The following is a 16,695-nucleotide window of genomic DNA, read 5'->3' as shown; positions in this document are numbered from 1 at the left end:
ATGAGAAGGCCAACCTCCTCAACAGCATGTATACCAGTGCATGCAGCCTGGGGAACAAAGAGGAGGAACTGGAGCTCTGTGCCCAGTCAGGAAGTTATGATATCATAGGAATAACTGAAACATGGTGGGACAACTCACATGACTGGAGGATTGCAATGGATGGCTGTAGGCTGTTTCATAAAGACAGGCAGGAAAGAAGAGGTGGAGGAGTTGCGCTCTATGTTAAGGAGAACCTTGAATGTATAGAAGTCAATTACAGTGACTGTGGAAGCCCTATCAAATGCCTCTGGGTCAAAATCAGAGGGGTCATCTCCAAGGGGGGATCTTACAGTAAGCACCTGCTACTGACCTCCAAACCAAGATGGTAAGGCCAACGGAGCAATATTTGGGTCAATATCAATGAAGCAATATTTGTGGAGTCTGGGATCCTGCTAAGCATGCTGAAGGTTAGTACTAAGACAAAGGTTTTAGATTTTAGAAGAGCAAAATTCAGCTCCTTTGGAGCTCAGTTGGGAGGGATTCTGTGGGAACCTTCCATGGAGAATAAAGGAGCCAGCGAGTGCTGGGTGTTCTTCATGAACGCTCTCCTGGAAGAACAAAAGCAGTTCATCCGCTTTAAAGGTAAGGGAAGCAGTCAGAGCAAGAGACCCCCCTGGCTTAACTGTGAGCTTCTGAGTCTGCTCAAAACCAAAAGAGAAGTGTACCAGAGATGGAGAAGTGAACAAATACCCGTTGAGAACTACAAGAGCATTGCCAGGGTGTGCAGAGATGCAGTTAGAAAAGCAACAGCTCAGGTCAAATTGAAGTTGGCCAGAGATGTCAAAAACTACAGGAAAGGGTTCTTCAGATATGTGAACAAGAAACTGAATCAGAAGGAAAATATTGGCCTGCTGTTAAACAGGAGAGGTAAATTAGTCACCAGCAATGCTGAAAAGGCAGAGGTTCTCAACACTTTCTTCACCTCTGTCTTTACCAGCCCTGTTGGGCCCCAGGCCATGGGAGCAAAAATCCAGGTCGATACAAACACAGTCCCACTGTCAGTGAAGGAAGAGTTGGTGTGCGAACTATTACAGGAGCTTGACCCCTACAAATTGATGGGCTCTGACGTTATCCACTCGAGGATGTTAAGGGAGCTGGCTGACGTCATTGCAAGGCCACTCTGCATAATCTTTGAGAAGTCGGGGAGATCAGGGGACATCCCAGAAGACTGGAAGAAGTGTAATGTCACCCCCATCTACAAGAAGGCCTCAAGGAGAACCCAGGAAATTATAGGCCCATCAGTCTTACTTCAATCACTGGGAAAGATCTGGAACAAATCCTCCTTGGGGCTATCACAAGTCAAATGGAAGTACGTGGTTGGGAAAAGCCAGCACAGATTCACCAAGGGCAAATCATGCTTGACAAACCTGATCATCTTGTATGACAAAGTAACCTGCTCAGTTGAGGTGGGGTGAGTGGCGGACATTGTCTACCTGGATTTCTCCAAAGCTTTCAGTATGGTTTCCCACAGCCGCCTCCTAGAGAAACTGATGCGTTATGGTCTAGACGAGTGGTCTGTGAGGTAGGTGGGGAACTGGCTGACAGGCCACACCCAGAGAGTGGTGGTAATTAGCTCCTTTTCAAAGTGGCAACCTGTCACAAGTGGGGTCCCCCAGGGATCAATACTGGGCCCAATGCTGTTTAATATCTTTGTAAGTGACCTGGATGATGGGATCAAGTGTACCCTGATGATGATACCAAACTGAGTGGGGAAGGGGACACTTTGGAAGGGAGAGCCACCCTGCAGGAAGACCTGGATAGGCTGGGAGAGTGGGCTAACAAGAACCTTATGAGGTGTGTAAGGTCTTGAACCTGGGAAAACATAATTCAGGAGTGTAGCACAGGCTGGGATCTACCTGGCTGGGGAGTAGCTCTGTGGAAAAGGACCTGGAGATCCTGGTGGACAACAAGCTCAGTATGAGTGAACAGTGTGCTGCAGCAGCAAAGAAAACCAACAGGATGCTGGGTTGCATCAACAAGGGCATCACCAGGAGAGATGAAGAAGTCATTATCCCACTCTACTCAATGCTTGTCAGGCCATACCCAGAATACTGTGTTCAGTTTTGGTCCCTGCTATGCAAAAAAGATGTGCACAGGCTGCAGAGGGTCCAGAGAAGGGCCACAAAGATGATCAAGGGACTGGGAAGCCTGTCATATGAGGAAAGGCTGAGAGAAATGAGTTTGTTCAGTCTTGAGAAGAGGAGGCTTAGGGGAGACCTTTTCACCACGTTCCAGTATTTGAAGGGTGGCTACAAAGAAGATGGAGACTCCCCTTTTATAAGGAGTCACATGGAAAAGACAAGGGGTAATGGGTGCAGGTTACTCCTGGGGAGATTCTGATTGGACACAAGAGGAAAATTTTTCACAATGAGAACAATCAGCCTCTGGAATAATTTCCCCAGGGAAGTGGTGGATTCCCCAACACTGGATGCTTTTAAGATTCAGCTGGACAGGGTGCCGGGCCATCTTGTCTAGACTGTGCTTTTGCCAAGAAAGGTTGGACCAGATAATCCTTAAGGTCCCTTCCAACTTGTTCTATGATTCTATGATTCATTGTCATCTATGAAAACTTCTTCTTTTTCTTCTTCCTGTAGAATCAATCACTTGTTTCAAACTGGCTTCAGGCCCCAGTCATTGTAATCTCTTCTATATCACCATTTCAAAGAGCACTCTGCAGTATCTTTTAAGTAATATGGTACATCTTATTGCTGTCACTTTCATGGTAAAGATGCTAAGGTAAAGTCCATTTGCAATGTGTAGATTATGTGATGGGCTCTAGTGTTAATGTTCCTGGTCAGTGTTCTCTACTTTGGCATAAAGCCTAAAGACCTGATGAGGCTGTCAGGTGGCATGAGGATGATAAGAATTCTGTCCTGACTTGAGTGAGGGCAGAGTCAGGTTATGAATTGCTGATGAAATTATGATTATATAACAATCAATTGTCTGTAAAATGTATCTTCTTCTAGACTACGAGTGAAAGTTCATACAATTTCATTTTATTGGAAATTTTATTTTATTGAATTTTGCATTTATCTCCAAGAATGATCATTTGCTATATTTACCAGCTGCTAATCAGTGCAGGATTTCTTACCATAGTTTATGATAATTTTTAATCTCTGGAAGTTTTGAAGAAAAAAATTAAGAGAATATTAACCAGTAATGCTATTTAATTACCAAAGGAGTCTGATACACTGCAAATTTTATGCTATCTTTGGATCTGGGGAAACTGGAAAGCTAGATAGAAAATGGCTTTAGGTTGTATCTAGTCTACTCATTGCATTAGTGTTGAAGATAAAGAGAAAAATAAAAAAACTCTCAAGGATATAGGATTGAGGAAGTAGGCATTCATAAAGGTGCTTCCATACTGACATACAGGTATGACAGTTCCAAATACTGGAGTCAGCCTAAGATACATAATTCAGGGCTCTGTGGCAATATAGAAAGGTTAAAAATCTCCAGAAGGTATTTAGAACACCTAAAATCAGAATTGCCCTCTGGAGGTCCTGTCTTTCACCGGTTCTTGCCTACTATCTACCTTGACCACAGGTAGGATGAATCCGGGTTTATTTGCTCTTTTCATCTCTGCACGTTGTATATGTGCCATCTGCACAAATCCAACAGTCGTTAGACTGGATTAGCTCCTTTGAAGAATTCCAAAGAGAGATAATTGCTGGACTCTAGAGGCATTACAGGCTAATGGAATGTATATATATCTAAAGAGGGTCTGTCATACTTTTGTACTGGATTTGCTGGACTTTCACTGTATAGAGGATATTTATTAGTCTTTTGCTTCTTAAAGCATTTTGTCTTTTCATCAGTTGTATAGTCTATTCATATGCAGTAATCCTGTTGCTATTTGGAAATGTTGAACTGACCATGCTTGGATTTTAAGAGAGCATTCAACAGCACTCTTCACCAAAAACTCTGAAAGAAGTTAAACTGCTATGCGTTGAGAAGGCAAAGTCCTAGAAAGAATAAATAATTGATTAAAAATGAGGAATCAAAGTGTAGGAATTAAGATCAAGTTTTGCAGCCAAAGGATGTTGCCATTCAGTATTTCATAAATGATAATGGTAAGGGTGGAGAATGTTCAGGTTGCAAACTTTGCTAAAAATGAAGTTCTTCATAGTAGTAGAGATGAGAGACAATTGCAAACAGCAAATCACAGTGCTGAGCCATGGAGGTCAAATGTCCTGTGCAAGTACATCGCAGCTCAGTGCAAAGTTTTTGCCTTTCATGAAAGCATTGGATTTACTACACTGAACAGTATTGCACACTATACGTGCAGCAGATGCAAAGGGACTGCCAGTAACTATCTGTTAGAACTGAAAAGATGTCCATATATTTGGGCAAGGTAATAACGTCCTCGCAAACAATTTGGACAGAAACATTTTCAATGTAACATACAGCTAGAGATGCCCTGAAGCCCTGACTTCAATTTTGGATTTGCTTCTGATTGATAGGGCTATTTCTGTTAATCTTTCTATTCTTTTTCTCATAATCCAAGAATTCTCATAACATTTTCAGTTAAATGTAGGAGTTATTTATCTTTAAATTTGTGTTGACTTCCTGGAGAGTGGGGGAAGAAACTGATATTCTGTTTAATTCTTCAGCATCACAAATGCATATGAGGGAATTGTATTTTGAGAAACCACTCATTGACAAATGACAATATTCTGCATAAAGATGCTCCTGTTCAGGAACGGATGTTAACTTCCTTAATTTTATCATGATTCAAGCATGTGATGCACTGTTTTCATGGAAAAGTAGCCTCTTTGAGTTGGTAACTGATGAAGAAGGGAGAATGTTCCCCATATAGGAGTAGTGCTTTGTCTTACACCAGGTTCCACATATTGTTATAATTAGGTGGCAGTGTGCCCCAAGTATACTCACAAGAATGTCCAACATGCTGTTAATAATGTTCTTGTACTAGCATTAGTGTTGTGAAATAATATTTTGGGTAGCTAGTTAACCAGCCTTTCCAATCATTTCATCCTACCTGAGATACAAAGTAACTGCCATACCAAGTTTAGAGTATTAATAGTGATTCTTTTTAACCTTTTGCAGTGGTAGAAGGCCCACATGAATTTTTTCTTTCTATATTAAAGTTGGAGTTGCATGGTTTTAGGAAATAAATTTTCACATCTTCCCCCACATGCTTTAACCAGCTTTAGCAGAGCTTTTATACATGCACTACAACCTCCACTTGCCCAAGCACAACTATAACTTTCTTTTTATAAAACTAAAAAAGCCCAAGCAAACAAATAAGCCAAAAACATCCCCAAAACTTGAAGCTTGGAATTAAAGCTGAGCAATTAGTCAATAAAAAAGTTGAGGAACAGACTTCTGCCCTAATTGGAGGAAAGTTTTAAATTTAACTTCTACTAGTTAATTTTTCATTCCTTTCTTTATAGTTACATCTTTAGAGATGGAAGGAAGCCGATCAGGGCCTCTAGTATTTCCTGACTGACATACGCAAGTCAGTCAGTCAGGTATTATTGCTTGCTTGCAGGTTATACAGTGTCTTTAAAATTCTCTGATCTCACAAAGCTTCCAAAATCCAGCAGCCACTCAGGCAGTTTGTGGCCAGGGTGAGTCCTTGAGTAGCTTTGGGAAGATGTTTTGCTTCTTTTTAAAATATCTGTCTCCACCCTAGAGAACTTTATGCAAACCACAGATACTTTGGTTGAATATAACCTGAATGGAGTGCTAATTCAAGCCACCACTTGCATTTTAATCATCAAAAAACCAAAGCATTTATCTGTCACAATAAGTGTGCATGGTAATGTTTTTCCACAACACAGACTTTAGGAAAGCACACAAAATTTCCAGCACTAGTAAATGTATTTTATGACCACTGTATAGACTCTGTTCACAAAGAAATGCTCAAGGGACAAAGAAATTTGGGTTAATTATAGGAAGTTGACTCCCCAATTTAAAATAATTATTCCTTATGTTTTTCTCTAATAACTAAAAAGAAACGGTTTGACAATCTTGAAAAGTAACTTCCACTCTATGTTCATTGTTGCTTTCATTTTTTTCTGACATCATACATTTAAATCTACAGATATGAATGAATACATGGACTGCACATGGACCTTTGCTCATGAACAGCCCCAGCTCTTTTCTTGCTTCATCACATTCAGAGTTTCATATTTGTATGAATAAAGCTGAGCTGTGTTCATACCATCTGTACATTTATTTATGCTGTTCTAACTGAACATTTTCTAGTACATTTACTAGTCTAAAACCAGACTTTAAATTGAACAATACGAGTCATCTTGCAGTTTATGTAAATGTATGCACTGTTGCCACCCACACATCTAAAAGCATGAGATTATAGATCAGTCTTCTTGCATGCCATTAAAAAAACAGCTTTAAAATAACCTGGCTCGTTATTTGGAATAAATGCTATTGTATGGATCTACAGTGAGAACATCCTGCTTTCATCCCCAGACTTTGATATGTAAGGTTTGCTAGCAAAAGCACCCCACTGGTTTTGATTATAATGATCATATATAGGCAGAGACTGACACTTAGACCATTGGACCTAAAGCTATATTAACTTTAGAGATCAAAATCAGTACTTGGAATTGAATACAGAAGAGAATTTGAAGTCAGTTCATGCATACCAGCAGATCTAACATACTTTTAAAATACTAGTACAATCAGATTTTGTACCATGTTCTCGGGATAACATGCAACTTGAGACAAACATTACAAAATTTGTCACTAGTCTGGAAACTGTGGTGTCTCTTTGCTGCCGTTCAATGTTGTCATCAAAGACAGAGTTTAGTGCATTTCAGGAATGTCAGACAAACCAGAGAAAAAAAATGCACCATGTTTCAGGGTATTGCTGAGAACTCAGGCAGAACCCTTCGGCATGTGAGTGTTAATGGAGAGGTTAAACCTCCTTTTTTTCTCTGACTTGCTGCTGATAGTTTATTTGCAACTGCCCCTTCTTAACTTTCATATACTCTTCATATGACTGCTAGAGATAGACAGACAGACAAAATGATAGTATTCATATTGATAGTAATGTTAACAAATTTCGAAAACCAAAACTGAATTAGCAATTCTTTCTTAATTTCCTGTACTACCTCCTCAGGAATATTTGGAAAGGAAAGGTAAGGTAAAAGTCATGCTCCTCTAAAATGAAAAAGAAAGCAAAGTGTGAAAAAGCAGGTAAGTATGAAAAAGGAGCAAGAAATACAAAGAAGAAAGACTGATCAGGCTGGCAGCCATATAAGGGAAGGATAGTCCCCAAAGTGTTACTGAGCCAAACTAAATTATGAAAGGAAACGAACATCCATGACATAACTTTACTGTTTTAAATGTCCATTACACGTAGTAAGTAAGCAGGCTCCTGTTTTAATCTTAATAAAATTAATTTCCAGTGAATTGAAAAAGCTTTTTTAAAATGTCACTCTACTGAGATTATGAAAAAGTTCTTTATTCTCCTATCCCAGCAAAAGCCTTTTATATGTTAATCTTCTCTTGAAAACTACAATGAAATAAAAATAAAATACAGAAAGTGGTTCAAATAAAAATATGCTGTAAGACCCTGGGCTTCATCACTTCTGGATTATCAGATCTGCCTATTGCTTTTTGTGGGATGAATTTCATATCCCGTAAGACTCTTTGTACATTGGAATGTTCACAATGATTGAATTCTTTCTTAATATTGCACCAAACATCTTACAGCTGAAAGTAGATTCAAACTATCTGCCCTTAAGGACTCCAGTCGGTTACATATAATCGTACCTTTTAAACAAAGATCAGAAATTATTTTTATTACTAGTTTTATTTAGCTACATTACCTTTCCATGGTATGTTTATATTTAGTCAGATTTACATCTGAAATTGTTGGAAATATCCCTCTGAAATCCTATAAGTAACAACTTGAGATGAGAGAACCTTTAAACTTAGTGTATTTTAAAGTGGCCTGCAAGTTTACAGTTTTTAATCTATTTTACATTTCACCCTTTAGCATTTTGTTCACTTTCTCCTTGTCACTGATATTGAGTTCTCTGCCCATTTATTATGTTTTCGCAAGAAGAGGGGCATCCTTCTCTGAACAATTACATGATTATAAGAAATAGGCAATTAATACAGATGAGGTAGAGAGAGCTGTAGGTTTTATTCATATTTTGTAGATATATAAAAGCTTGCAAGTATATATGTGTACTTAATGTGTGTACCATATTATAATTCCCTTTAGGCATTCAGGTTGTATGCATTTCTCCAAAATAGCGCAATGCAACATTTAACCTTTCTGGAGAGTATGAGAATTATATTCTTATTTTGTATTGTATTAGTGTGCACTCAAGAGGATTTCTTTTCAAGAGTGCTGTCCCCATTGTAGTAGGCACAATTCAGATGTGTTGGAGAAATACGGTCCTTATACCAAATACCATTCAGTTTAGTTGGAATACAGGAGGTGACTAAACAAAATGAATAGACAAAAAGGGACAGATGGCAGGTAGGAAAAACAAAAAAAATGAAGCTGTACCCGGAAGGATTTTAAACTTCAATTGTATCATGATATAAAATCAGCTGAAGTTCACTGAAGCTGTGTATTCTAAAGAAATAGTAAACATCTCATTGTAAGGTACTTCAGAATACTTTACTGAATCTATCAAGCCCCACTCTTTTTTCTTCCTTGTTTCCCTGCATTATGTGGGATTCATCTTGGCAACAGCTGTTTTGTCACAGGCAGTCACATAGGAAAAAGTAACAACTTGCCGAGGACAAGTCACCTGTCCTAAGTCCTGAGATAGGTGAGATGGTTTAATATCTAGAAGTGCACCACAAACTGCAAGACAAGTTTGTTCTTATCCTAATATGCCCTGCACCTGCTTGTGGAAAGTGCAGACAGGTTTGCCTGCCCCTGTACTCTTTCACTGGTTTTCTGAGGGAGGAGGGGAAAGACAAGAAGGAAGAGACGGCTCCTGGCCAGCCTGCTGACCACCACCACGTTCAGGTGTACTTTAGCCCAAGCTGCATCCTTTGGACCTCCTGACCTCCTCATTCCCCCCAGCCATGCTTGAGTGACTCCAAAAGGTTCTTATCCTTTTTCCATGGCTGCCAGAATGGAGATGAGTTTCATGGGAGGGAGAAAAGACAGAAATAAGAGAGAAAAAGAAGCCGGGTGCAATCTTCCTAGGATTTCTCCCACCCCATCGAGAGAGCTTCAGTTCCTGCTTCTTTACATGCAGAGTGAGTGAACTAGGCTACACGGGTACGAGTGAACAGCAGTTGCTCTGACTTTAGTCCCAGAGAGGAGAGACCTGATACAAGAGGGAATCAGCACAGTGGATGTCTGCCCTGCCCATCTTTTCCCATTACTGGAATTACTCCCTACTGGATTTTGTATGTCTGCTAGCTCAGAGTGTTCACACAGGACATTACATCTGAAATCTCTCCTCTTTGTGTCTCCTGAGAAAAACAAAATTAACAGAAAACACCCCAGAACTTACATGGACATCTTCTTCTTAGGAAGCTGTGCATGGTATATGTTGTCTTACCCTTTTACTCAGCTGAAAGAGGAAATCAGGAAATTGGCCTGAATTTTAGTTTAGAAACAGTGACTTACCTTAACCTTCATTATGCTTTGATTGTGGAGTATGTTTTATTATTTATAATTTAATTTTATGAGAAGTATTTTCATAGGAATATGTGTAACATAACACTCAAACTAGGTGCTTTAATATTTTCCAGTGTGCAATATGGTGTTGAAAGTTAGAAAATGCTGGCTGGATCTAGACTGATACTTTCTTGGATAAGCTTCTACCATATGCTTTTATTTAAAGTATTTTTTTCTTTTAGGTTAGATTTATAAAAAGCATGTGAAAAATGTCTTTTTTTGGAAAAGAAATGTTACGCAATTAGAAAATCACAGTGCTAGAAATTTAGCATCCTTTAGGAAATGTTGCGTGTAAAAGAAGTCAGATACTAAATCTAAATTTAAAAAAAAAATGGCAAGTCCTGCCACCAACTGCGAGTGCTATGTCAATCTACAAGATGTTGTATTGAAGTCTTTAGTTCCAGGAATTTTAAGCTCTATGTGAACTCTGACTAGCTTTCTAGTATACATACAAATCTTGTTGAAGGAGTTTGTCCATATTTCCTTCTGATTAGAAAAAATCAAATAAAATTTGTTTTACAGGACAGAAAACCTAAAGAAACCAGAAAAAAAAAAAAGGGCATTAAATGCTTTTAATAGTTATTTTTTATTCATTATTTGCTTTTATGTTCACAGGACTCCAGAGCATTGAATAGGCTGATCTTTTATCTATTTTGTATGAGCAAGGGAACCTCTTTCCAGCAGCATTGTTCTACACTTCCCACTGTTTTGGAAAACTTGTAGACACATACATGAATAACCCCTTATTTAAAGATTAAGACATGCAAAACTGTATTCTTTTTGAAAATATCACTTCCTATGTTTCCTGCTTCCCACCTGAGTCTGGAAGCTGCCATGACTGTGGCTAAAGGAGAGTGAGTACTTGTAAGTTATTGTAACCAGTACATGGAGCATCACTACCATCTGAGATTTTGTCACATTCGAGGTTTGTTCGTACAAAATTTGCATACAATTTTTCTGCTTTCAAATCCCCTTGCGCTACTTCTTTTGTAGAAGTGAAAAATTCAAGAATTACTAGCCCATTTTTATTACTGTCTTGCTTATCCAGGGATCCATACCCATTTTGAAATGACACTTCTGTGAGTTCTTATGTTGATGCTTGTGTTGTCTTGTTTGAAATAATGCTTTTTCAATTGGTTATTTTGTGATGGTAAAGATACTATGTGGAAGGAAGCTGTGTTTTCAGACAGTGGTGACAACGTTCATAATGCATGACTATGCAAGCAAGCATTATGGCTTATCCCCTTACTTCTTACTACTGCCCTGAGGAACAAAAGACTTTATGTTTTTGCTACACCTTTGGTATGCCCGAGATAGTAACACCCAACAATAAGAGTTTGCAAAGCATGTCTTCAGAGCAACAATTCCTCCTCCCAGTCTGGTGCACTACAGACCGGTCAGCTTCACGGGGGGAATCCTCTTGGAACGCATTTCTGAGTACAAGAAGGAGAAGATGATTGGGAACAATCAACTTAGATTTACCAAAGGTAAACCTGAATGCCCTCTGTGAGTCGAAGTTTGTAGATGAGAGGAGAGCAGTGGATGTCATTACCTTGGCTTTAGCAAGGTTTTCAATATTGTTTCCCACAGCATACTTCTGTCCAAGGTACAGTGTGTTATAGGCTAGATGTGTGAACAACCAAATCGATTAAAACTGGTTGGATGATCAGCTCAGAGGGTAGTAGTTAATGGCTTGTACTCTACCTGGAGGCTGGTGACAAGGGGAGGGCCGAAGGACTCTCTCTGTTGGGACCTGTCCCATTTAACATGTTTGTCAGTGACCTGAGAAAGGCAATGGACTGCTTACTCAAACAGTTTGCAATGACACCAAGTTGCCAGTTGGTGCAGGGGGGACAATTTCAGTGCAGTCAAGGGAAGGGCTGCCAATCAGATACCTAGGCAGGGCTGGAGTGGGCCAACAGGAACATTATGAAATTCAGCAAGGACAAATGCAAAGTCCTGCACCTGAGAAAGACTTGCACTTGCCCTTGCAGTGATACAGGCTAGGGACTGACTGGCTGAGAAGCAGTTTTACTGAAAGGGGTGTGGAGATTTTGGTAGACAGCAAGCAAAACATTAGCCAGTAAAGTGCCCTGACAGCAAAGGCCATATAAGCAGGAGCACGGCCAGTAGATTGGGGGAGGTGATTGTTCCACTTAGTACTCATTACACCACACCTGGAATACTGCACCCAGCTTTGGCTTCTGGTACAGGAGAGACATGGATAAACGATAATAGGTTCAGCAGAGGACCACCAGGATGGTCAAGAGCTGAAGCACTTGCCCTGTGAGGAGAAACTAAGGAAACTGGGCTTTTTCAGCCTGGAAAAGAGAGAGTTTCAAGTGGACTCAATAGCAGCCTTCTAGTACCTACAAGGAGGTCAGTCATCAAAAAGATGGAACTAGGCTTTTCACAGTGGTGCATGGCAAGAGGATGAGCGACAACAGGCATAAACTGAAACAAGAGTAACTGAATGCAGGGAAAGCCTTTTTGTCTGTGAGGACAGTGAAACACTGCAATAGGTTGCCCAAAGAAGTTGTGCCATCTCCATCCTTGGAGGTTTTCAAGATCAGGCTGGATAAAACTCTGAGCAACCTGGTCTAACCTTGTAGCTGACTCTGAGCATGCCATTGGACTAGAGACCTCCTGATATCCCTTCCATTCTGAACTATTCTATGATTGTGCAATCCTAATATAGTATCACAATTCTGTGCTATTTTAAAGCTGGGATAGTAATAGCAAAATGTTAATTGTTGTGAATATTTAAATGATTTGGCTGTGCATTGCTGTTGCTTTTGGAATCCAGAAATGCTACATATGCTCTGTACGTTCTCCAAACAGCTTGTATTTGTGCTTATTTGCTGGTATGACGTGCTAACTGTGCAAAAAATTTTGGACTCTCTCCTTAGAATATAGATACCTGCCAACAGAAAATGAAGGCTACATAGTGCTGCAAATGCTTTCTCTGTCTATGGAAAGTGCCTTTTATGTGCCAGAAAGAAGCATTTGTACCACATGCTTTTTTACTGCTTCTCACATCTGTTAACATTTACATGTGTCAGAAAACAATACCTGAACAGTAAAGGGAAGGGATACATGAAGTTCAAGGGCATTGCATCAAGAAAAAGGACATGTTATATTGCACTGGTGCATTGGAATACAAAAAGATTTCTTGGACTTGTCAAATATATCTAATATGTGGGTATAGTCTGTGTATACTATCTATGAATACATTTCCATACCTGAATTGGATGACCCAAATGGCCAGTAAATTGAACTGAACCCACGAAAGGATCAAGGAGTGGCAGTCAGGAAGTGAAAGAATTATAACTTTATTGAATATACAAAAAGAATAAAATTTAATTTCATTTAAGGCAGTATTTATATCAAAATCTTCAAAGTTAGATTCCTAAATATGGAATTACCTACTTATACTGAAATATTTTGCATTTTTTATAATCTTCTCTTCAGCTGTCTTTTTGTTAGCACAAAAGGAGTAAGTTAACTGACAAATTTTGCTGTATATTCTCAGTCCTCAGAGGCAGCTACTGTATTGGACTGTTTTTCCAAGAATATTTCTTTGAAGTAATATTGTGAAAATCCTGAGACACAGTGTAGTACGGGATTTTGTATGATGTGGCAGTTCTTATACATGTTACCACTGGCAAGTGATTTAGAAGAACAACAAATTAAGAGAGCAACTGATCCTTGATCCCCTGAACTCAGAGGGAGAAAAATCAGTATCTGATACCTTTATAAAAAATGCTGTTTGCATTGGTGGCATTAGTACCAATAATTCTTTAGGCATTTATTTGGGTACTTTGAACCAGTGCTGTGTATTATGCTGTTCTTTGATACCTAACCCTGATTTTCTGAAATGCACTTGCAACAAAGAGCACAGACCCTCCTGTACAGCCATTGTCATTGCTTAATATTGAGATCTCCATGGAAAGTGACAGAAAAATTCCTATTATCCTAAGTCTTCTGAGCCTTGAGAGAAGTGGTGGCTAAAAGAAGAAATAAATGTTACTACCTAACATGCAGTTGTAATAAAACTAAAGGTCTGTTTTTGCTTTTTGCTGTATTTCTACTAGATAATGTATCTCCAAAACATTATTCTTGTGATGAACTTCTGCTCTTATGCATTGATAACGAGTCTTATGATGAAATTATTATGAAAGTTTGAGTTCTACTCTCACTGCACTGAAAAAGCCTTGCATTAGATTTGTGAAGATGCAGTGAATAATCACATAAGACGTATAGTTTCCTTGCCCCCAAATTTGAAACTTATGGCTTTACCAAAACCACCATAGGAACAGTATGTGCATACATATTTTTGGGTTTGAGTCAGGGATATGAAGGATCTATACCAGTTTTCCTCTGTAAGTTATATAAGAAAGTTGTGAGGCACCCAAAGAAACACTTTATAGTTTAAGCTGATGAGAAATCAGCTGGTGGGAAATAGCAAGGAAGAAAGATCTTCCTCCAGCAATATTTCTTAAGAAAAAAAAAAAGTTGTTAAGCATGTGATAAGACCTGATTCTGGCCTTTGTGCTTTGTAGAGCAGCTTTATCATTACGCAGAGACATGCTCCTTGGTCTTGCTTCCAGTTGAAGTTAGTGGTGAAACTTCCACTGACTTCTCTGGTTGCTGACCCTGGCACATCTTTTGTATGCAGATAAAGTATAAGAACACAAAACTTTCCCATATAATTTCTTCTCATGGCATTTTAACTCTGGCATATCCTTTCAGTAGTGTTCGTACTTTAAGAATTCTTATCTAGCTATTTGTACACAGACATGTGATTACAGTAGTGGAAATTATAGGAAGAAGAATTGCTAGAAAAATTTTTCATTATTGCTTAATTTACATAATACCTTTTTGACATAATTCAGGCCTATCACAGGCACTCTTACAAGTTACATGTAGGGGTCAAAGTGTGAAAGGTGACTGGCAAGATGCTTGTTTTGTACATTTGGCTAACACAAATACTTCCTCAAGTATAAAATGCTTTGATCTCTCTAAGCAAATGCCATATGTGTGCAGCTGTGGCCCATGCCTCATGATTGCTGGAAGGTTAGAAAAAGGTAGCATATGAATTTGATGTCTGCATTCAATTTATGCTTTTATATTTAGCAGTTCATAATTTTGTGTAATATTTTAGCTGTATGAAAAATATGCACCGGAGTTGAGTGATAACAGATTTCTCTGTGGTTTGACTCAACATTGTTTGGGTGAACACAGAATCCTAAGTATCACAGACTGAAAATATAGGTTTTAATTAGAGCTGTCTGAGCTTCAAAATACCTGAACGCGCATTAAGCTTGGCAGATTTTCAGAAACCTGAGGGTTGCATGGAGCTGATTTAAGCTAAGCAAGACTCTTCTGTTTTCCAGCATATACTTCTTTTGCAGTTGCATCACCGACTTGCAACACACTGAAGAAGTGAGATCCAAACCCATTATTAATGGTTTTCTGATATGTAAAAATGTTTTATCATCAAGGCCTGTCTTAGGTCATAGTTGTGTTGAACAGTACCGTACTCCAAGGGAATTTCCACTGAAAAAATTGAATGACTTCCAGATTAAAGGATCTACTCCACATGACTGAAAAGCTGAATCAGCTCCAAAAGTTTGGCGCCTTTCTTGAGCTTTTGTTTTTTACTTTTACATGCAAATGTTTAAGACTGATTTGTCCAGATCTGTATCCTTCAAGCAGTTTAATGTGAGTGGTTTGCTGTGACAATAAAGAAACCTACTGCAGTCAATGGGACACAAGGGTCCATTCACATGGATCCAGTTTCATGATCAAGATCCAAAAAAAAAAACCGTGGCTTTTTTTATTAAAAAATTTGAGTGTGTACAAATTTACAAGTATACATTGGGAAGAAAACCATGATTTCAAATAAAGCATATGATATTTCTACTTACATGAAAAAATCCAAGTCACAACCAATAGACAGGCATGATACAATAAACAGAAAATCAGACATGAAAATATCAATTGACAGGTACAAATAGAATATAAAGTACTGTGCTCTATGTGTATGTTAATACATATAGCTATACAAAACTATACATACAGAAGTATACATACCTATATAGTACAGTGTTGTTAATATGATTTTTAGTATTTATTATGTATGTGGGTAAATTCATGCAGTTGTTTTAGTTATGATTTTAATAGTATTTAAATGATAGCACGCTTATTTGTTTTTCTTATGTTGTTTCTCTTTTGTATTTTTACTAGCTCCTGCTGGCCATGGTAGGCTCTACAGATGAAACTCTGCAGGAGGCAGCAGCTGGTTGCATAGCAAACATTCGCAGATTGGCTCTAGCAACAGAAAAAGCAAAGTATGGCTGATGCTTTAGCAGCTTTTACCAACACACTTGTTTTGCAATACAGCTACATTTAAATACATGATTACTCCTTCTAGCATTTGTATTTCATAGCAGAGCTCATTTATGAGAGGATAATAACAATAAATCTGTGGAAAATTATGTTTGTTTTTACATTGTTGGTTTGTCACACCTACGTTTTAGAAAACACTCGCACCTAGTTTTGTGTGTCTTTTAGCATTACATTGTTCAAAACACTATCTGTTAAGTTATGTCATTTTCTACAATTAATATGTTTGTATTTGAAATTCATTGTAGATAGAAATGGTTTTGCTTATCTATGTCATTACAATAAATTTTCCTTCACTCTGTGTGTGGTTGTGCATTGATTTATGAATGTCTTGAAAATTCCCTTCGTGCTAAACTTGTCCAATCATCTTGTCATTATGTTTTTGCCTGTTTGATCACTTGCAATTCACAGGAGAGGACAAAATGCAGATACATCAATCTCACATCTGGTGTTATATAAGGACTGCAAACAGCTGTAGCAGTAGACATCACTCCAAATTTCCTGTTTCTACCAACATCAAACAAAATAGTGCTTAATTTTATAAGTAGCTGGTGAAATGTGTTTTAATTAACACGTGTTTAACTCAAATTAAAATTAACCAG

The 16,695-nt window shown here is 38.5% G+C and overlaps 1 protein-coding gene across 1 annotated transcript in view; it reads left to right on the top strand.

Moving 5' to 3' along the window:
* Window positions 1–16,396, top strand: part of ODAD2 (outer dynein arm docking complex subunit 2) — an 89,455-nt gene extending 73,059 nt beyond the window's left edge. Inside the window, exon 20 of the mRNA XM_074892436.1 lies at window positions 15,935–16,396. Within this exon, the coding sequence (XP_074748537.1) occupies window positions 15,935–16,048 (114 nt within the window). The 3' untranslated portion in view covers window positions 16,049–16,396. The remainder of the gene's footprint in view (window positions 1–15,934) is intronic.
* The last annotated feature ends 299 nt before the right edge of the window (window positions 16,397–16,695 follow it).

The sequence above is a fragment of the Strix uralensis genome, chromosome 1 (assembly GCF_047716275.1).
Source record: "Strix uralensis isolate ZFMK-TIS-50842 chromosome 1, bStrUra1, whole genome shotgun sequence".
In the NCBI taxonomy this organism is placed as follows: Eukaryota; Metazoa; Chordata; class Aves; order Strigiformes; family Strigidae; genus Strix; species Strix uralensis.
This window is presented reverse-complemented; position numbering and strand designations above follow the sequence as displayed.